Source organism: Cebidichthys violaceus, unplaced genomic scaffold (genome assembly GCF_023349555.1).
Source record: "Cebidichthys violaceus isolate CVI_PGR_0920_01 unplaced genomic scaffold, fCebVio1.0.p SCAF_2, whole genome shotgun sequence".
NCBI lineage: Eukaryota > Metazoa > Chordata > Actinopteri > Perciformes > Stichaeidae > Cebidichthys > Cebidichthys violaceus.
In genome coordinates, this window is record NW_027176372.1 from 18,675,810 (window position 1) to 18,697,482 (window position 21,673).

A 21,673-nucleotide genomic window follows, 5' to 3' on the forward strand; every position below is an offset into this window, starting at 1 on the left:
AGTGGAATGACTCAGTTACACAGAACTCTCTATCTAACGTCATTAGCGCCATAACCTTCTGGTCATACCAGCCTGCAGCAGCAAAACCCCTGAGTGTAATAAACTAAGCAATTACTGCTTATGAATTTAACTTTATATCTGTAAAAGGAAAATATTCTTGTTTTAAGTAAAAGAAGTGACACCATGATTTTAAAAATAACCAGAACAAAAAAATCTTGACGCAGCAGAATGACCCCCGCAAGTGTTAACACATGATATATTATACAACTGTATTTATACTATTACTGGTGCATCAAGCTACTTTTTGATTTTGTAGCTGGCTTTGGTGGCTGTTTTACATACTGTTGGGTTGCTTTAATCAACAGAAATAAATATATTTTATTTGTGAGTATGATACTGGATGGATGTACTCCAGGTTTTACTGTCACATGATATACATTGTTTTATGTGAGCTGGGTTTTAGCGTTTGTTTTACTAATGTTTTATCTATTTCATCCTGTATGGTATGTGTGAGCCCATGTTTCACCTGGCTGCAAGACACATTTAAAGTTAAATTTAACTTGAACTGGTCATGTGTTTTGTTTTTAAAATCTTAATTTGCAATAGCTCTCAAATAAATAAAAAGTACAACATTTGGCTCTGCAATGTAGTGGAATAGAAGTATTAAGTAAGTTCAAGTGACTCATAACTGTCCTTGAGTAAATTAACTTTTGTGTGGGACTGCACACCTTTGTACCCGAGCAGCTTCTGACTCAGCAGTATAAACGAGGGGAGGAGAGGGAACAATATTATGTCTCATAACACCACGACGCATCACATACGCACACTTTCTCTGGACCCAACTCCCAGGGTGTCACTGTAATCAAAAGTGTCTATTTACCTTTCATTATCGTCAAAGGAGAGATTAAAACAAAGAGATGGGGGAGATGACGTCAGAGCAGATTAGAGTGGATAAACAGTGACAGGAAGAAAACAAGAAGTTTATACGAAAAATAAGACATTTCCTTTAATAACATATGTAACATCACGGTTGTATCCTGGTATCATTTTCAATATATTTGACGATGTAGTATAGACTTTTATGTGGACATTGAGTTAATTAATTGGCATTTATATACTAATACAACATAGCACTGCATTGTTTTCTACAAAGACATCATAATAGGGCACAAATGGTGTAGCAGCAAAAAAAGAGTGTTTTCTTTATACATAGCTACAGTAGTACAATGTATTGGCAGCGAAGAGATTCATTGCAAGGTATAGCTAAAATGAAGTTACAAATACATCTCTAAAGTATGCACTATGTCAGGTTAGAGATTATAAAATGTTATATCGTTTAGCGAGGGGTCTCTATAGGCTAAGACACTGGAGGCTAGAACAGAGCTACCTTTACAGTACAATGTAGACTGTGCAGATACAAAGCACACTGATGTTTGATACTGACACAGGATCAGGACATTTGAGTAGGATATTAATATGTCCAAGTTGTACATCTTAAAGAGTTGTGACGTTGAAGTGATGGGAGGCAATAGCAGATACTAATGCTTTCTTTTTTAAAGATAATGATTTGGGCTTTTCTTTTCTTTAGTAGCTGAGGGTGGAGAGAGAGGCGACGACAGGCAGCAAATGGTCGTGGGTTGGACTCAGCCTTAGTACATGGGACGCCTGGTCTCCCAATACTATTGCTCTCTAAATGGAATTTGCTGTTGTTGCTTTTATTGTTCAGAATTTGTACTTTGAAATTAGAGAATTTGGTAACAGGAAGTAACAACTGGAGCCCCAGAGGCCCTAAAAAAAAGAGATCTCAGCGCCACAACTCTTTTAGGTGGAATGTCTTTGATATGTCGTACATGTCTGCATGAGTGGATCTTTTCAATCTGAGTCCATTTGCTCTTTCAGTTGTTGCTTTTTCAGTGGACTAATGTAAAGTATGTGCTTTACAATCTGAAACACAAGTGCAATCTGTACTGAGCTTCAGAGACTTTTAGGTTTCCCAAAACATTTGTCCACAAAATGCAACATAAAGAAATGAAGGCTAATAAATTGGAAAAGAATTGAGGCTAGCTGTTTCCCCCTGTTTCCAGTCTTTATGCTAAGCTAACTGATTGCTGGCTCCAGCTTCATATTGTACAGACATGAGTGTGGTATCAATCTTCTTATCTAACTCCCAGCACTAAAGGGAATGAGTGTATTTCCCGAAATGCCAAACTTCACGTTTAAAGCCAAGACTTTCGACATCACCAGTGGTTTGAGGCTACAAACGCTTTGGGGGACCTTCTCCTGTTCTATATTATCACACAGTGTCTGGTCTGTACTCAGAGGACCAGTTCAGTTCTCCTCATATGAAAAATGTGTCCCGTCTGATTATTAAGACGCACACATAAAACTCCTATAGGTTCCTCTAAACCAGTGATTATCACTACAGATCTGCTGCAGCCCCACGTATCTACATTAGACTGTGCTTATTGCTAAGTGTAAATAAAAACATTATTATCTTAAGAGAGGTCTGAAATAACACAAGAGAAAGTAACAACAAGGCTCTAATACTTGGTCATTAATATGTTGTGATATAGAGGTAGTGATTGAAGCATTGATTGATAGGAATAACAAACACTGAACAATGGACTCAAGGATGGAAAAATAATCTCATCTCAGGAGAGTATAAATACAGAGCTTATCTCACCAGTTCTTTAGCTCAAGGCTGACACACAAATAATTCAGCCTCTGGACTGTTTTAATAAGCGGGATCGTAAAAGTCCTGGGTAGAGTACAGACATTAATTATGGAATTTCAAAGCTACTGTTTGTCATGAGGATAAGACGTCACTGGTAAAATGTTCTCAGGAAAATTTAGCATGGGACAAAGGGTCTGAATGAGTGTCAAAAGATGGGTTTAAACTCCATGACCCGTCATAATGGGTCCTCTGAGCTCTGGCTTTAGCCCATCACGCTGACTGACAAGCTGCTCAAGAACCTCGTCCTTTCTGAAACCTCCACAGTTAAAATCAACGTTCCCACCCAACGGCCAAGCAGTCATGAACTAACATGGAGTTAAACCGTGAGATTCGGTCAGCATACAAACAAGTTATGTTCCAAATGAATAATACTCTTTCCATCCTCGGCTCTCACATGCAACAAAAACAGCCATGTTTTCATTCACTGCACTGGGAACGGCTATTTGCTTGGTTTCTATGTGCTGCGGACAACACTGCCCCGCTGATTGTTTGAATTACACATTATAATGTATATAGTCTCCCATTTGTGAGCCGTGTCTGTTTAAATTCAATACATTTGGGTATCGGTTTAAATGCTGACTGTATACATAGACGGCCACCCAGTGTGACTCTTTATGCAGACGGATTAAAGATGAACAAACAAAACAAAGACTCACATTCTACAATATAGAATTTTCAATCAACTTGACAGAATTATAATAAAATATAAAACAGAGGCATACAATACAATATTAAATGAAGACTTTGCAGTAAATTGCAAATATAACTAACATATGTATATTTGCACACTTGGTGCGGCACAAACAAATGCTTATGGCTACCTGCATTCATTTCACATTGCATGTGTGTGTAATTATGAATGTATGTGTGCCTGCTATAGCACAGAGTGAGTGAGGCTGTGTGTGTCTGCATTTGCAGTGTCGTCTGTGTTCCTAGTATTATAAGTGTGAATGTTTGTGTGTGTGCGTGAAGCAGTGGACAGCCGCCAGGCCTCATTATTGTCATTCTCCTCACTGCCTAAAAGAGAGGCAAAGAGAGGCAAAGCGGCTGCTTTCAATCCAGGAGCCGAGGGAAGATGGAGACAAAAGACCCAAATTAAACAAATGCCGGAAAGCGGCTTGGAGAGCCAGCCCGTGGTCATACGCTTTGAATGGGAGAGAACGGCTGCAGGGATATCCCATCTGGGTCTTTCAATGGGGAGACCACACAGATACTCTCCATCCCAGCATTCAGCTGAACTATAGGTCCACGCACACTGGGGTGCCAGTTCATGTGCATGTCCTATGTCCTTCTGGTATGTCTAAATGTGGACATGTCCATTTATAATCTGTTGCTGTCGTTTGTCAAATCCTCAAAACAGAAATTGGCCTTGACTTCACCCTTGGAATCCATCTCAGCAAAATCACAACTTCCACTGAAGTGTCATTACGTAGGAATCTTGCGTGTGACCGATCGACTTCATATCCATTGTTCTTGTATAATCAGTCAAGTTTCCACTGCTCTCTTGTATCATAAGTTCAGACCTAAAGAACCTCCAAACCACAGCAGAGCAGGCGCTCGTGTGATTGTGTCCACCAAGACAGAATTTGTCTGAAATCCATATCTCTCAAAGTTGCCATTATGCTGCCTCTTCATCCCTCCACTCATGGGATGTGTTTTGTGACTCTACATGTCTGTACATGCAGGTTCATGTGGACTGACAAAAGCTTTGCCACAGAAGCAGAGGAGGCGGTAAAATGTTTGGCTGCACATGCATACGTAGATCTATATTCAGGCTGTAATGTTGCACTTGTTGCTTAACTAAGAGCGCTGCTACATGTTCTTGTGTGTGCTTCCGCTAATATTTCCTTCAGTCTGAGGTTACTGGATGTCCAAGCGTCTGTATGCTCCATGGCACTGATGCTGAGAGTGGGCGATGAATCAACAAGGGTTTGGTGGAAAGAAGGAGGTGAAAAGAAAGTGAGTAGACACATCAAGTCCTCATGGCATCACACCTGGAACAGTGAACATTAAAGAGAAGAAGGTTTCAGATCAAATCTTTTTTTGACAGGTTCAGGGCTGATTCACACATGAGTTACAGCCACTCCCAACAAAACTTTATCACTGCCTCAAAAGCTCAAGCATCTGATCAGCTGTCAAACCTGCATAATCTGTATAGGAAATGGAATGTTGGTTTCTGGGTTGGTTAAAGCTGAAGAGCAACCCTGAATTGGGAACACAGCTTCAATTTAGACCACCTGATGCAGCTCAAGGTGCTTTATTGATTGCATTTTACTAAATTACTACATTTTTTGGAGCTCTATTTTCCATACAGTATATCTCTGTCTGTGTATTGTTGTATTTTAGTTACATATTGTTAAGACTGATTTTTGTTGGTTTGGTTGCGTGTGAACTGACCTGCAGCGGCGAGGGTTGAGCGTACGGCCTTTCCGGCTGCAGCTCTCAGCTCTGATGGTGCAGCGGCACTGGCAAGACGTCGCATCCAGTGCCCACTTCCTCCCTCTGCAGGGACGGCAACGAGGCCCCGGAGATGGCGACAGAGAGGGAGAGAGGCTGGTGGGCGGACGTGATGGAGGAGGAGGTGACGTAGAAGGAGGAGAGGATGGGGGAGGAAGAGTTGGGGGAGCATGGGTCCTGGATGGAAGGAAGAGGGATGTAGGAACAGTGTGGTTAGCTGCTGAATTAATTGACTAACAAGAGTCTACATCAACGCAAGCGGCTCTGTGAGGCTGTACTTTGCACAGCGAAAGGTCAAGGGATCATCAAGTCTGAGGGCTTCATCCTGAGGGGACAATGAATGTCTGTCCACCTCATGACAATCCATGCAATAGCCGGTGGACCGACACATCGACACACTGACGGACAGACAGCCATGCTCCAGGATCAATACAGGGTCTAAAAGATTTTGCTATTTTGCCATTGATCCCACACCACGCCGCCAGCACGGCTAAAAGAGAAATGCACGGCTTGTTTAAACATGCAGTGCCAGACTGAAACAAACCAACACAATGTAGTGTGTGTGGGAGATGTGTGACTAATGTGGGATACTGTTTCCTTTGCTGCCGACAAACTTTCTGCTCTTTCTGTCGGTCTGTGCTTCTGGTCGTTACCATGGCAATAGTCACATAGCTGCCTATGAGGCTTTCAGTTTCTCCTCTAGACGCTCTGTACTTTCTCCGAGTCTGAGAAAGTTGCCTGCATCAGTTGGTCCATTAACTGGAGCTGGTTCAGCCTCAGTCTTCCCGGGAGGCTGGCGGCTTTAATGAAGTTACTTAATGAGGCAGAGAGGGGCAATCTTTGTCCAGACCCCGATGACCACGCCTGCCGCTGGCATGGAAAGAGGAGGTGGCATTTGGGAGCAAATTACACAGATTTCACCCCTGCCAGAGTCTGAATAAAGCTTGTTCTGAGTGATGGATGGGTGCTGAGGGACATCACACCCAAACCGAGTCACCTCTGGCCCCCCGGAGGCCGGAAATGACTGACAGCAAAGTGAAGAGGAAGCAAATGGAAAAAGAGAGCTAACTCTTTCATCCTTCACTGCTCAGGACTGAATCATGGGAATCAGAAACAGAAGCAGAAGCAGACACTCACTGCTCAAACGCACCTGTTCCTCACAGATTAAAGTGTAAAAGGTTACTTCAACATGTTCTTATTGACATTGAATGATTCTAACTGACCTTTTTAACAGCCTGTGTTGTGAATTCTATAATATGTAATATAACTGATCACAGCAACTCATAGTTGCTAGATACTGTTATTATAAAGCGTTAAGTGAGTCCCAGGGCTGTGGGCTGAGTGTGTGTGTGTGTGTGTGTGTGTGTGTGTGTGTGTGTGTGTGTGTGTGTGTGTGTGTGTGTGTGCATGAGGGAGACCTTGACTGTAAAACAAATTGTCCTTCAGTAATAATGTTGACCACATAACCTAGTTTCTGTCAAATATTTACATTGAAGTTGATGGTATCTGGAAAATACTAACAGAAGTAAGGAGATCAACTTAAGTCTTGTAACTGAGATTAAAAAAAATATATAACGTGTGTACTGAATATTCAACATACGCAGCTCTGATGGCTCCACTTGTCTTCCGTCTGGACTTTCCTCTCTCCTTTTTCTTGTCTGTTCTTGTTGGCTTCAGATGGGGCCTGAGAATATCAGACAAACAAAATGTTTCACACATTAAGGGGTCAGGAGTTATATTTTTGACACCTGTTCAAATAAGAAAATGTAATTAGTGTGCAACAACATCATTACTTTTCATTTGTCATATCATACCGTAACACAGGTTCTGTTGTAAGTACTCAACAGTGAGTTTTTAATATTCATCTCATATATACTTTTTGCAATCATTTAAAGTAATTTCAAGTATCAGAGACAGAAGTCGAAAAGAAAAATCACCAATTAGGCATAATTGAATGCTTTTGACACCAGTATGTGTATTTCAAAGGTTGTAGGACGAGTGGTGGAAAGTACATTTACTCGACTAGTGTTGTACCTCTATACACTTCTGGCGTACTTAACTTTATAGTATTTTAGTTTCATAATACTTTACTTCTACTCCACTACATTTCAGAGGGAAATATTGCACTTTTCACCCCAATACATTTAATCAGCAGCTTGAGTCAGAAGTCATTTTGCAGAAAAGGATTTTCAAAACCTGTGATTGATTGATGTTACTTTTACTTTTACTTTAGTACAATTTTGAAAGAAGGAATTTTACTTGTAATGGAATATTTTTACAGACTGGTATTGCTACTTTTACTCAAGTAAAAGATCTGAATACTGAATACAGGTCACTGACATGGAGGCTCCAATAATGGCTGATCACTATCTTTTCACATGACATTAACAAAAATCTATCAAAACAATGACGTCAGTGTGGGCTACCAGCAGAAGAGAGAGACACTCCCCAAAACGTGGAGACAATGTTCAGGAAACATTACTTATTACTGCAGCTTTGCATTTTGGGGTCATGTCCACATTGCCTGATGTTTACCAAACTCTGTCCATTTCCTTGTCTTCCTTATCATTTTAAGTGCCTAGTCCTTATTGAGCACAATCTGATTTACTTTAATGTATGCTGGTGCCCTCAACAACAAAGTGCATCTGCTCACTGCTTTGGTTTTTGGCTTTCCTGATTGAACTTCTTCTAATCTCATCTGCTATGAACTATGTTCAACCTTTATCAAATTACGAGGACAGTGTTTGGAGGCTTAGCTCTGACAATATTAACTGAGTGTGCTACTGCTGCTGTTGTTGTCTTTGGAGCTCTAATTTACTATCATGGATGCGTGACTCTGCTCCGTCAGTCTGTGAGAGAGCACATGGCAGGGGAGATAAAATCATCGCTACGGTGACAACAGGATGCGGGCCGTCCCAGGGGATGCAGGGAGAGTCACACAGATACTAACTCACTGATGGGCACACATACACACACACACACACACACACACACACACACACACACACACACACAGACATAAACACACAGAAACATATTCTCACACACACATGTATGCTAACTCATAGAGAATGTACACATGTGCACATACATGCAGAGATTTAAAAAGTGCAGTCACACAGACACATGAATGGGGGAAATAAAATTGTATACACACACACACACATACATTGGAATCCTTTATTTATGTCCACATCCTAACAGGAAGAAGGAGGACATAAACATTAAAGATGCAATCATATGATTGTGTGGTTGGACCTGCCAGTACGAGGTACACAAACAAACATCAGGGATCTAACTGAAATGTTCTTTTCACAGTGTACAGCTGTCAGTCCCAGCTGAACCTCAACATGGATAACTCAAATTAATGCAATTTGTCATAAAGATTCAAGGTGACTATGGCGTTTTCTGTTGTGTTTTTGAAACTTTGTTGACGCTGTATTTAAAGCACTTTTCAGTCTGCAATAAAGCGTATCAACAGCATAAATTGTATTGTGTCCTACTAGTTGATTCTTCACCATGTTTACTCATAATTAAACCTGGAAAGCGAACATTGACATGTTTCATCTATTGAAGTGAAATAGAAAATGTGAATTTGTTCATTTCTTGCATTCAAGAGGTGAGATAATGGCTGGAGGTGTTGGACTTTTCCAGCAAAGAATGACAAAATGCTTGAAATTGGTTCAAGCCTTCTGTCCTCGGATGATGAATATGAGAACAAGTAACCTTTTTTTCAACACTATTATGCCACTTATGGCTACTTGGGTTTCATTCTATGAATAACTCCTCCTCATCAATAACATCATCAGCAGAATTATAAGAGCATCATTAGTGCTTATTATCAACATGGCTTCACATTAGGGATGAAGGAACATGACATTTCACAACAACAGCTCACTCACACACAGTTTAACAGGAACAGACATGGAGAGATGAGATGGAAAGAAGGGAAGAGGAAGGGAAAATAATAATAATGATACATTTTATTCATTAAGTGCTTTTCATGAAGACACTTAAAGCAAAAAGGATTTTAAAAAACAACATTAAAATCCATCATGAATCACACATTGAAAGCAGTTCACTGAACTGGAAAACATAAAAAACATAATGTGTTACCTCGTTGTAGGTGTTGGCTGGTCTTGTTCTTTTAATCTGCTCACAGATAAAACAGACATGTCAGCATAAAGGTGCAGTGAGGTCAGTTAACGACGGGTATACCATGTATCTCTGAACACAGACTGTGTGTTTTATTACCTGCACTCACACTGACTGTGCTCGATGAACGGCAGCTCAATGAGCTCATGTTTCATGAAGGAGGTTCTCATCAGCTGCACACAGATCAGAAAAATATTCAAACATCATCTCACTGGTTCCAACATTAATCATCTACACTGAAGCAGGTAGGGATTTAGTGTGTGTGTGTGTGTGTTTACCTCCATGGTGACTGTGTGTGTGAGCGAAGGAACACAATCCAGGGCCTCATCAGCACAGCAGCCACCACATCGTCTCACCGACACACAGGATGGGACGAAGAGATGGTGCGTCTCCCCTGGTAACTCCCGCCAAACCTCCACTAGAGTGTCCCGAGGCTCACAGCCGCTGCGCGAATAAACCTCCAACCACCGTCGCACTGGTGGAGATATAATTAAACACAGTCGTGATTTTATTTTCTCATTATCAGCTCCATAAAGTGGTGCAGGGGTCTTTGTAGAAACAGGGACAGCCTACCTTCTCGACCCTCTCTGGATTTTGGGGAGTCTGCCGGCCGCCAGTGAGCAAGCTGGAGGGGGGAAATAAATGTAATGAGCACATGTGACAAGCACATGTTAATAAATTTAGGAATTCCTGGTCAAGTTGACTTGTTAGATAGTGTTCAGCTTTGCACTTTGGAGTCATGACAAGTGATTGAATTTCAGTCCAGCAAAAATGTAGATGCAATAGTCAGTGAAAAGGTGGGTCAATTAGGACTTTTGTATAAAAAGACTTAAGAAAAACAACATGTTTTTATATTATTAGATTTCTTTTCTGAATTTATTAATATATAACAGTAATCTAACTGTTGAGCTATTGCCTGCGACGTGTTGTATGTTGTATGCTGGTGCATAACAGATCAAAGTATTTCAGATTAATGACCACCACAATATTTCACACCTGGCACCTGAATATGACACGCTCCATAATGCATGGTGGTAAATGGAAAGGAAGAACTTGATTATTGAACTTTGATACACATGTCAGAGCCGCCCTACAGTAGTATGAAGACTAAATAAAAAATGCTTATTTTGGGCTCTATTTTGCCCGCAGGCATTGGGTCCATTGAACTGAACATATCTATGTTCCCGACCAAAAATCAACCATATTTTCTACAACATGACTGTACTGACTGAACAAAGTGAGGGAGGGTGCTGCTGGATTTTTGAACGAGTTGTACCTGCTACCTTTGCCCTCAAGCCTATCACCTGACTAGCGTTTGAAACACTTTCAGTAGCCACGCAGCGGTAGATAGTGAGCGTATCTCATACTTCTCAACAATAAACTGTTACAATCTGTGTAGCTCTGAGTTGACAAGCAAGACGCCGAATACTATTTCATAAAATGAGCTGAAGGCAGTATAGGTGATTTGATCTGACAGTAATATCAACCCAATATACTATACTATTTACTGCTATTATACTTGCCCACATGCAATTTATACTCACATATAGTTTCTGTCCAAAGTCAACTCTGGGTGGGAAAATAACCAAGTACAATTTTGAGATACTTATATGAGCAATTTCATTTAATATTACTATATACTTCAACTCCACTACATTTCACTGGCAAAGTGTAAAAAAAAGTGTACTTTTATTCCACTCCACTTTTTTTTTACAGCTAAAGTTACTCATTTATGTGCAGATTAAGATTTCATATTAAAAGTAAAATGATGACCGTGTAAAAACAATATAATTAAATATTAAACCAGTGGTTTCCAACTTGTTCGTCGTGTGAGCCTTTACAAAAAGTGTAAAGTGTGTGTTGGGCCTCTTTGTCGTGTTTCAGATGTCAATGAGTTGTTAGCAGTTCCACCAAAGATAAGATTTACCGTCAAAACTTCTCATTGAGCAACTGTTTGAGGCCCAAATTTCACATAAAACAGCAAAGATTAGTGAAAACAGATTTGTATTGCAGAACTTAGTTTTTTCTTCATTTTGTCCTCTCCCATTAATCATCTCATGACCCCTCAGATTTATTTTATGACTCTTTGGCGCCCGAAAAATGCTGTTCACACATTGTCAACCACATAATAATGTCATATATAATTTTATATTAGTCACAGGAGACATCATACTGCAACACAAGTACTTTCACTTTCGAGACCTTAGCCTACATTCAGCTGATGATACTTTCGTACTTCTAATTAAGTAGGAAAGAGACACTGAATTTCATAGTGCTCTAAAACACACACACTGCCGTTATTGGACCTATGTGTGTGTGTGAAGACCAAGGCCACTTGTAGGGGAATGTAGACTTTGTCCAGTTGCCCCCCTTTAACTGCTCCACCCCCTTGTACCCACCCACACACACACACACACACACGCACGCACACACACACACACACACACACACACACACACACATACACACACACACACACACACACACACACACACACACACACACACACACACACACACACACATATATACACAGACACACACACACACACACACACTGGTTTGGCCCACATTGATTCTGAGTTAAGCTGGGACTGAGGCCATTTTGTGACTGGTAGGATGTGAGCTTAAGTAAGTGTGTCTTTTCTGAATCAGTCTTTAAGATGGGGATACGATTACCTCCTTTTGGCAGCCACACATTCACACACACCCACACACACACACACACACACACACACACACACACACACACACACAACCACACAGCACTCTGTACAGATGGGCCAAGAGTGTGTGTGTGTCCTACAGCTATATACCACCTCCTCCACACTCAGAGTCTCATCTCTACAGGAGAAATAAGGATGACCCCTTTTCCCCCAATGATCTGTCAGTAAAGCAGACAGCATGAAAGCAGAGAGCCTCGGGTGAGAGACAGCGGCGGTGAGCAGGTGAAGAGTCACACTGCTGTGTGTCATGTAGCGTCTAGGATGCTGCATTACTAAAACATAGGCTACAGCAGCACAAAGTCAGGGCTGGATCTCACACTGCTGCAGAGCACTGCCTGTTCCTGACAAGCCTCCAGACATAAATAAAGAATCAGCAGGTCTCTCCATGTCTGTGGGCCTGCTGCTGTGTTTGGAAAATGTCAGTATAAACATTTCTTATCAGTGATAACTAAAAATAATAATATCCAACCTCTTTTTGAATGACACAAAGCAAAACGTACAGTCCATATAGGATTATTGGCACCACTGTTTAATGAGACACCCTTACCTGAAATAATTAGTCCTTTAGTCAATCAGTCATTTTGCAGAAAATGAACTGCCACAAATAATTTATAGTGAAAATAATGGTTGGCGGCAGCCCAAAATGGTTGTATTAATGTTTAATAACTAATTTACTAATGCTCTGGATCAGTTATAAACCATTAAGAATGACTTTTGGGTCACCAAGATGACATTTGCTAAAGTTAGCTTTTAAGATCATCAGGAAAAGAGTTTGCGAAGTACACAAAGTACACCTTTGCGCATTCTGACCCAGAGTTAGATGAGAAGATCGGTATCATAGATATGTTCGACACCACTCTCATGCCTGTTCAATAAAGTCACACCTAGCAGCCAGTTAGCTTAGCTTAAAGACTGGAAACAACTAGCCTGTCCAACTGTTAAAAGCACATCTAATGCTCACCAATTAACATATTATATCTTATTGTGTAAAAACGACAATTTGCTGTTTGGGCCTTAGGTGTTGCACTTAATGTTAATGTGCCGGCTATTTCTTGGGCTCGACTAGTTGCTAGGCAACCAGAGGAGACTCTAGGAAGTTACTGCCCCAAAAAATGGCTTTATAAAATATTTTGTTGTATTTGGACAGAGCAGGCTATGTTATCCTGTTTTAAGTCTTTATTGTAAACTAAGATAACTGGAGTGTCATCAAACTCCCAGTAAGAACGCCGCCAATAAGAACATTTCCCTAAATGTCAAAGTATTCCTTTAATGTACAGCCTACTAAATAATCCATTCATTAACAACATTGTGAATGACTGAATGACTGTACTGATGCCCTGACTTTCTGATGAATTAAGCTAGCTAAGGTAAATGCCATGCTGGAGGAGGATTTTCCACAACCTGGCAAGCACACAAGTTGTTCTTTTGAATGGCTTTTACTGATCTACAAAGCATTGGTAAATTATTTATTACAGCGTATAAACTCTATGTATGGGGTGACTAACTACAAAAAATGTCTGGCACTGAATTGTGATGTAGAGGAGACAATAAATACCACAATGTCGCTATAAAGTCAATAAATCATTCACTGGACCGGAGGTGACAGATGTCAATGACCTAGGGTGGATAACTTCCTTCCACACAGCTAAAAGTCCCACATGTTCCCCACTAACTTAAATTCATTCAGATGGATGTTACTTTATCTCCATCAAGTGACCATTAACATGAGCTGGAAATGAACCTGATGGCTGACTTTAGGGTCAAATGTCGATACATACCTTGGCGTGGGACGTCGGTATTCTGGTTAGCAGCAGGAATTGAAACATTCCTAGAATAACTTGAAGCATAATCCCCATTGTGCAGGAGTCGAAGGGGAGCGCAAAAAAAATATTTTGGACCAATCCAAAAAAAGAAAAAAGAAGGTGGCTTGCCGGCCGTCTCCTTCCTTTTGCGTCTGTGTCCGATTAAAGGCGCAGAAATCCCGCATTCATTCTCCAGGCTCCCTTCCTTGGAAGGACACCCAGGGTGGCATCCTCAGTGTTGGATACTAACTTTATCTTGTTGCATTTGACACTAGATTATCGTCTAAACTAGCAGGCGTCTGTTCCCAACCTAAGTCGAATAATAGTTTGTATTTTAATTAGTCAGACTCTGGAGTAGGCTGTGGTCTAGAATAACCCTCCTTCCACTAATTACAGACATAAAATCAGCCACTCTCAAGTAATCATTAAATATGCCTCTCCATATAATGGTGGCACCATAACCTTAAAAATGCTGATTTTCTAATCAGACTTGTTTAAACTTTGAATGCCTTCCTATCTTTATTCTGTTAGTCTATTGGTCCTGATCCCATTGAACCAGTGTGGGTGTCCGGGGTGTCGTGACATTAGGCGCATCCAGCATCCAGATTCCCCCTGAAACGTGGTGCGATCATAAAATCATCTGTGTGGCTGAAATAAATCACATCATTCAGCTCGGAGGACATTTATCCGGTAAAGACCCGACGCTTTAGCCCGACGTGCAGAGCTGGACAGTGGCGCATATTCCGCTCCCCGGCTCGGTCAGTCTCTCCACGTTGTCGCTCCCACGGAAAATATGATCTTCCCGTTTTTTTGGTTTTTTTTTTATCCTCTTATGAATATAAATATGACTGGAATAACATCCTCCACTGGCATGGCAGCACCGCTACAACAGAGCCGGAGCAGCAGGGTAGTCCGCAGACAGACAGAGAGGTCTGGAGTGGTGTGTCTCTTCATTAGTTGTTGTGATCGGTTTCCTCATTTCCTTTGCCCTTGAGACGCACGCAGCGTAACCATTGCACTGCCAACTTTTTCCTAACGGGACAGGCAGACTGAATACAGGTGCAGCGTCTCTACTGGTCCCAAAGTAGGGGTGGGGGGGAGGGGTCAGGGGGCATTCAGGGGCCCCTTGCATGTGGGGAACAGGGCCGTATAGTTGCCCCTGAGGACAATGAGGTCATGTCCTCGGTTTTAATTTCTGGACGTTTGGGGTTTTTAGTGCTTGTATTCTCCTAATGACTCTGAAACAATAGGTCGAATCATCAGCGAGTCCATTCACAGAAAATAGATCTGCATCTTTTGATAACTGATAAATCGTTGAAGTCATCTGTTGAGGAAAAAGTGCCACAAATGAATTGGTACTCAAATGTGAATACTCATGGTTTTATTATTGCTCTTCAGTGATCTGATGGTTTTGGATCAAATAAACAATGCCACATTGAATTCTCTGGTAGGGATTTTATTTTATTTCATTGACCAAAATGAATAATAAACTGATAAAAGAAGTGTCAGTTGCAGCTTCATGGAAAAATAAACAATACAAGACTTTTTCCTGGCAGTATGGAGAGGGCGGTGTCAAAGCCATGCTGGGTAATACAATTTGGTAACACGTTTCTCAAATAAATTCACCTGATATTAAATCATTTCCAAGGAACTTTTCTGGCAAAAGCCATGCAATTATAAAATATGTAATTCTCAAATAATGAATAATTTGAACCTTTCGATGTCAGAAGATGGTTTGATATTGAGCTGCTGTGGGTATTTCTAACATCCTTGCTACGGCCCTGGTGAGGAAATACTAAAATACTTGCATAATATTTTGACGCTCTAAATGTGAACACAGTGACTACTAAGTTTACCTACCTATCAACTTATTTTATTTAAACTCATTGCAAATGTTTGTTTTGGGACAGAATTATATCAAATAAGGTAGTATGGTGTAAAAGTCTGAGGGTCACTTTTCTATCAATGATTTATTTTCCACTCCATATCACGATGTACTGCTTTCCAAATGATAAATAAGAGGGCATGCATGTCAGACACACAGAGTATTATTCAGAGCATGATCTGACACACTACCTCTGTAGCTCATTAAAGACAATTAAAGCTGTCTTCATAGCTGGTTGTGTGTGTCTGTGTGTGTGCAGACATGCCAGAATCCCAGTCATTATAGTGTGTTTGGGTTACGACAGGGCACTCACACGCCACATGAGGGTGAGGGTGTCTGTAAGCTATGCAGGGATATGTTATCTCCAGCTGAAGTCTCAGAACAAGGGCCCGCTGGTGACAAGAACACAGAGAAGGAAAAAAAGGCAACATCTCTTCTTAAAACACAATTCACACGGTAGTTCTGTACGGTAGTTTCAGAAGTTCACTTGGGCATGTATTCTTTAAAAAGAAAACAACTAGAAACCAAGCCTTTTTCCATGATGTCAGCAGCAAACAAATGTTGCGCACCCAGGATGTTCTTACAACCAAAATGAAATGGAGCTTTCATGTGACTGTAAATATGCAAATAAACATGCTGTGTACTGTATTGGTGAAGTCAGTTTTCCAGTTAGTCACATCTGCAGCTCCAAAATGTGAGATTAGAGGTTTAAAAGGGCTGTTCGAATTCACTTTAAAAGAGCAAAATGGAAAATGAACTTCTGAATTATGACGTAGGGCAGATCAATGATTCTCTAATTACTATCCGATAATAGTGCTGACTCATCTGGTTGCTCATTAAAAGGCCACTGTCTACATCTGAATGTCTGAGCCTCTTTAACTTATTCGAGAAAATCCTTTTCAATGAAAAACATTTTCGCTCTAGTGGTTACTTATCTTTTAATGTCCCTTTTTCAAAGAAAATCTTCCATTTATTGAAAACAGAAAAAAACACACATGCAGTGTCTGTAGTCTGTTCTTTATTACAAAAACCAAGAGCCAAAGCAAATGTGAATGAGAGACAAAACAAAGAGAAGTAATGATTGATGAGTAAAATTGTTTCTTTTAATCATTTCCCTCCTACATCCCTTCAAGGAATAAGTAAGGCAACCATCTCTAATATCAAAAAACTGAGAGGATCGGCGATAAGTGCTGAAATAACCGGGGTACTTCTTTACATTTAATGGGAACATTTTCATAATCTTTAACACAATAGTTGGACTATATGTAAATTACTCAGCACCACTCTTTTTAAGTCATAACACTGATCACCTTCTTCTCTGACTCTGTTTCTAACAAACGGAGGACCTTTTATTAGTCATGGTGTTGCATTTCTACAGAAACACATCGGGTCAACAGAGGGAACAATGAGCTTGATGGCGATGACCCAAGATCCATAACTGTGAAAAGTAAACAGGCATTGAAGCATGTTTCATTGCCAAAATGCTTGACTTTGCACTTGTTGCACTTCACCCTCCTCAATCACCCTCCCCCCCCCAAAAAAAAGCCTCATCAAACCTGAGAGGACATTATGAAACGCCCTGTTGTGTGCAAACGAATATATGATGTTAATCAATACCAGTCTCGCTCAGCAAGAAACATATTGGCATTATAGCTGGTGTGTTTCATCTCGACTAGATCATCTGGTGTTAATTTGCCGTAATCGGTGCGCCCCACTAACACAGCATGGAGGCTGAGGACAGCTGAGATCAAGTCCCTGTGAGTTCATTTGAGGCAGTTTAAACATGTGTTCATTATGGCGCCTTTGGACACATACTGGATAAGTTTGTGAATACACTATAGCTGGATCCTTCCGACCGTCACATCACTTCAAATATTCTACAGTAAGTAAATGGTTCGACAGACCGGGTCCAGTCTGACGAAAAAAACCCATGTATGACCAGATGAAACCCTCCCACATCACACCCATGTTCTGTGTCTTAAAAGTCCTCAAACTGAGGACAAACACATCAACATGTTTCATTTCAATAAATAAACCTTAAAATCCTAAAACAAGTACCACATCCAGTCTGCCGCCTTCCACCTGCTGGCAGTTCAAACTCCAACTCCATCAGTCAGAGACTCTCCTACTTGTCGTCTCCGTCGTTGCGCATGTAGTATTTCTCCAGAAACTCTGCATGCTTCTGCCGCAGGATTTCTGTCTGTTTCTTAAAGCCGTTGGCTCTGAGAAACAGCACAGAAGACACCTTTACACTCAGCTCCACGATCAGGCATCACAAAACCCAAACAAATGTACTGCTACCACCCAAAAAAAACACAGATTTATTCTAAAAAAGTGTGTGCGCTCACCTGGCCCTCTCTTTGGATTCATTGTAAATTTCTGTGATGACTCGATCTTTCTCGTCCATGAAGTTATTGTGAACTTCTTCCAGTTTCCTGATACAGTCGGAGAAACACTTTAGTTAAGACATTGCTCGCCGAATAACTTTGCTTAGCCTAAAAACTCGTCGCTCAGCACGCACTCTGCATGCTCAGTTGTCTTTACGAGTTTGCACAGCTGTTATAACAGCTCTTCGGATCACAAAGAAGCGAATCTCCACAAACAGAAATGGCACAGAGGCAGAGTGTGAAAACAAACACAAGGTCACATGCCATGAGGTTGTGCCAACACACATGGCACAGAGACATGTCCACAAACAATCCCATTCATCTGGATGTGAACGCAGTGAGGGATGTCAGGAAGTAAGAAGGATGGACCACAGTGAGAAGTTTGATACAAAGTTATATAGTATGTATATTGTTGTCTTTCTAACATTCATCTTTTAAAATGCTTTGTTGTTTCCCTTTAACAGTCTTCATCGTGTGCCGGTTTTGTACCTGAAGAAGACTACGTGGACTCCGATGCTGAACACCATAGTCATGAAGCAGTAGCCCACCAGGCGAAAGTTTCTCCTCCTCCTCCTCTGCCACTCCTCTGCCGTCATCTCCTGTGCTTGAGAATGGCGAAACTGCTCCCAGTAACGAAAGTTCTCCTGGGTGTCCGTTCTGACGGTGAAGTAGTTCAAGAAGAATTAAAGATTGGTGACGTCAAAAACAGGAGGTGTGACAGACAGTACAAGAGTTAAAAACAGTCCTTAATCGTTACTGTTGCATGTGCACCAAATTGTGATGAAAAAGAAACCGTTTCTTCAAACTATGAAGCACCTCCATCAATGATTATCTAGAAATATAAATCTAAATTTATGGACGATAATTGCATGGGTAGTTTTCCTTCTTTGGGAAGGTACAGAGACTAATTCTTCATTCAGCTTTGCTGCAGCACTTGAGGTTCCAACTAAGACTTAAAAATAGCATGTTCAATGAGAGTGTTACAAAACATATCCACAGGCCACAGTGTTGAAATTAAAACTGCATGTCTTCTTGACACAAAAGACCATCTGCCAATCGTCTTTTCCCCCAAACATGTTACAGAATGAGGAGGAAGGTCAGGTTACGCAAGACTAATAAGCAAGCACAAACTGACAGATTGTGTATATCTTCACCTGGCTCTGTGGCTGGTGTGACTGGAGGTAGATCTGAAGGCCTGGCCACCGCTGTATGGATGTCTGGTTTTGAAGTCGTACTCCTTCCTGCTCGGGTCTTTGCTCAGCACTCGGTAGGCCTCGTTCAGCTCCACAAACTGGCTGTGCAGCGCTGGGTTGGATGGGTCACTGTCTGGGTGCAGCTGCATGATGAATGGGTCAGTTACAGTAATGAGGTCTAAACCAAACAATTGACCAAAAGATATATTCTGGTGCAGACATGTGATAATTGGGACATGTATACTTGCATCAACACAAACAAATTTTTCTCTATTACACAAATTAATTGAAATGTATGGTTGCACATACAACCATGTTTTTTTTCCTAAAGGGTGAGTTGTCTCACCCCTCAAAAAACCACAAGGTAAATACACATGGACATCCTTATTTACACTGGGAGCAACAACATGAAAATAAACAGTCAGGAAGCTCACTGTGGGAACAGTTAAAAAGTAGAAACTAAGCTGTGAAAGGCTGCCCTCATGTGGCCATTCATGTTCATTTTAACAAAATAGGAACATACCTTCTTAGATTTGTCAAAAAATGCATTTTTAATTTCCTCCAAGGAGGCGTCGGATTTGACTCCCAGGAGATCGTAGTAACTCACAGCTTTTCTGTGGATGAGAAAGAAAAGAACTCAAAAAATCTACACAGCAGAGAACCTGAACACAATCACTCAGATGTTTTCAGTCATTCTGATTTAATTCAACAAACATATAGACAAAGTCTACCTGTGTGCATAGCTCTGGGAGAGCAGACGCAGCCCGCTCTTGCAGCACCAAAGACAACTCTGACAAAGACGCAGCTGAGCCTCCAACTGCATGATGGAAACTTCCTGAGGTTCCACAAAGAGGACCTGAGCAAAGAGGGCAGATGTTAACATCAGCAATGATACCAAGAGCATTACAGGAGAAGCAGGGAGATATTTTAAATGTTTCTACTAATTAAGACTCCAGACCCAACCCTCACAGCATATTCAAACTATAGACTTTGAATATATAAATCTATTTCTGGTGGAGGGACATATTCTGGTATTTATTAATCTAAAGTTTGCATTTATTAAAATAAACTCTTAAGGACAAAACCAACACCGGAGGCAGTATGCTTAAAAAATTGCTGATCATGTTCATATTTTCTGAACCAGTCCATTAATTTGCCACATATGAAATACAATGCAAACGCTAATGTGCCCATAAGATGTAATCTATTTAAAATATTGACAGGTAATATGTATGTGTATTAAGCTTGAAAACATATTGATAAAAGTAAAGTTAAAAATAAAGACATACACTGTTGATGGAAAAAGAGGTTAAAGTTGCTATTAAGACAATTTTCCTGTTTTTACCTTTCAGTGTGTTTCCATTGACAATGACGTAGTCAGCAACTTTCATCTGTTGACACGTGACCTGAATAAAGACAACAACGGGACGAGGTGAGTATTATCTTTGCTCAAGGGTTAAAGTCAATCAAACTATACAAGCAGCTGGTCACAGGACCTTATTATCTACTGAAGCTTAAAACTCACTTTGTCATTTACTTCGTGACATCGTGCAACTTTGAATTGGGGCCGTGTTGACACAAAACAATCTAAGATAGTTTTTTTTAACATACTTTGAATTAAAAAGTAGTACTTTAGTTACTATAATTAGCTTCACCGCCACCTACAGACTGTTGCAGTTTGCACACGACTCATTATATGAAATAAACAGCAAACAGTGCTACTGGGACACTTTGTTCTGCTAACGTTACCTGTGCAGCAGAGCTAAAGCTAGTCCGGGGTTAGCTGTCCGTCAGCTGTTTTGTGCTATTGTTAGCGTGCTAATAATGATCTAATTTAGCTAGCGGTGAAGAACACTCACTGGACAACGCGTTAAAGCCGGAACTTAACAAAGAAGAGTGACATACCAGCAAGACTCAGTTTCGCAGCAGTAGGTGTCCTGTGGGCCCGTTTATAAACTCAGCCGCTTCAAGCTAGCTACAATAAAACCGGAATACAGGAGATTTACCCTTCAAAATAAAGCGTCATTCTCGCCACTAAAGGGTGCTCAACGACTGTGCATAGAGGGACACGTCGTACTGTTTGGTGAAATAAAAATATTCAACAGAGCAGACAAATGTTATTAAACTTTCTATTTTTTTTGCCAATGCCTATAGGACATATCTATTTTTTTTAAGTGTTGCGTGGATAAACTATAACTGCACTTTATTTATCAAAATAACATTTATTGTACAGTATTTAGTTTTAACTGCAACTTGCAACCACAGACTGTACTCCCAACGCGTTGCCCAGGAATCTTATTTTGATTATGACCGGAAGTTATCGCTGATTCTCAGT

At 40.7% G+C, this 21,673-nt stretch overlaps 2 protein-coding genes across 3 annotated transcripts; both read right to left on the reverse strand.

The window, feature by feature from the left end:
* Positions 1–991: 991 nt before the first annotated feature.
* On the reverse strand, positions 992–14,892 carry vegfba (vascular endothelial growth factor Ba). The gene is made up of 8 exons (XM_068714968.1): positions 13,850–14,892; positions 9,920–9,971; positions 9,625–9,821; positions 9,446–9,519; positions 9,308–9,343; positions 6,792–6,875; positions 5,132–5,368; positions 992–4,728 (listed from the first exon to the last, which is right to left on the reverse strand). The coding sequence occupies exons 1-8, from the start codon at positions 13,925–13,927 to the stop codon at positions 4,707–4,709; spliced, it is 780 nt and encodes a 259-aa protein (XP_068571069.1). The 5' UTR covers positions 13,928–14,892; the 3' UTR covers positions 992–4,706.
* Positions 14,893–16,759: 1,867 nt separating this feature from the next.
* dnajc4 (DnaJ (Hsp40) homolog, subfamily C, member 4) lies at positions 16,760–21,313 on the reverse strand. 2 transcript variants are annotated; one of them, XM_068714969.1, is made up of 8 exons: positions 21,244–21,313; positions 20,684–20,744; positions 20,070–20,194; positions 19,862–19,952; positions 19,300–19,481; positions 18,635–18,802; positions 18,107–18,193; positions 16,760–17,980 (listed from the first exon to the last, which is right to left on the reverse strand). In XM_068714969.1, exons 3-8 carry the CDS (start codon positions 20,159–20,161, stop codon positions 17,884–17,886), a joined length of 717 nt encoding a protein of 238 aa, XP_068571070.1. In that variant the 5' UTR covers positions 20,162–20,194; positions 20,684–20,744; positions 21,244–21,313; the 3' UTR covers positions 16,760–17,883. The 2 variants fall into 2 exon arrangements, with proteins under 2 accessions (XP_068571070.1, XP_068571071.1); XM_068714970.1 differs by lacking the exon at positions 21,244–21,313 and adding an exon at positions 21,088–21,234.
* Between the last annotated feature and the right edge of the window lie 360 nt (positions 21,314–21,673).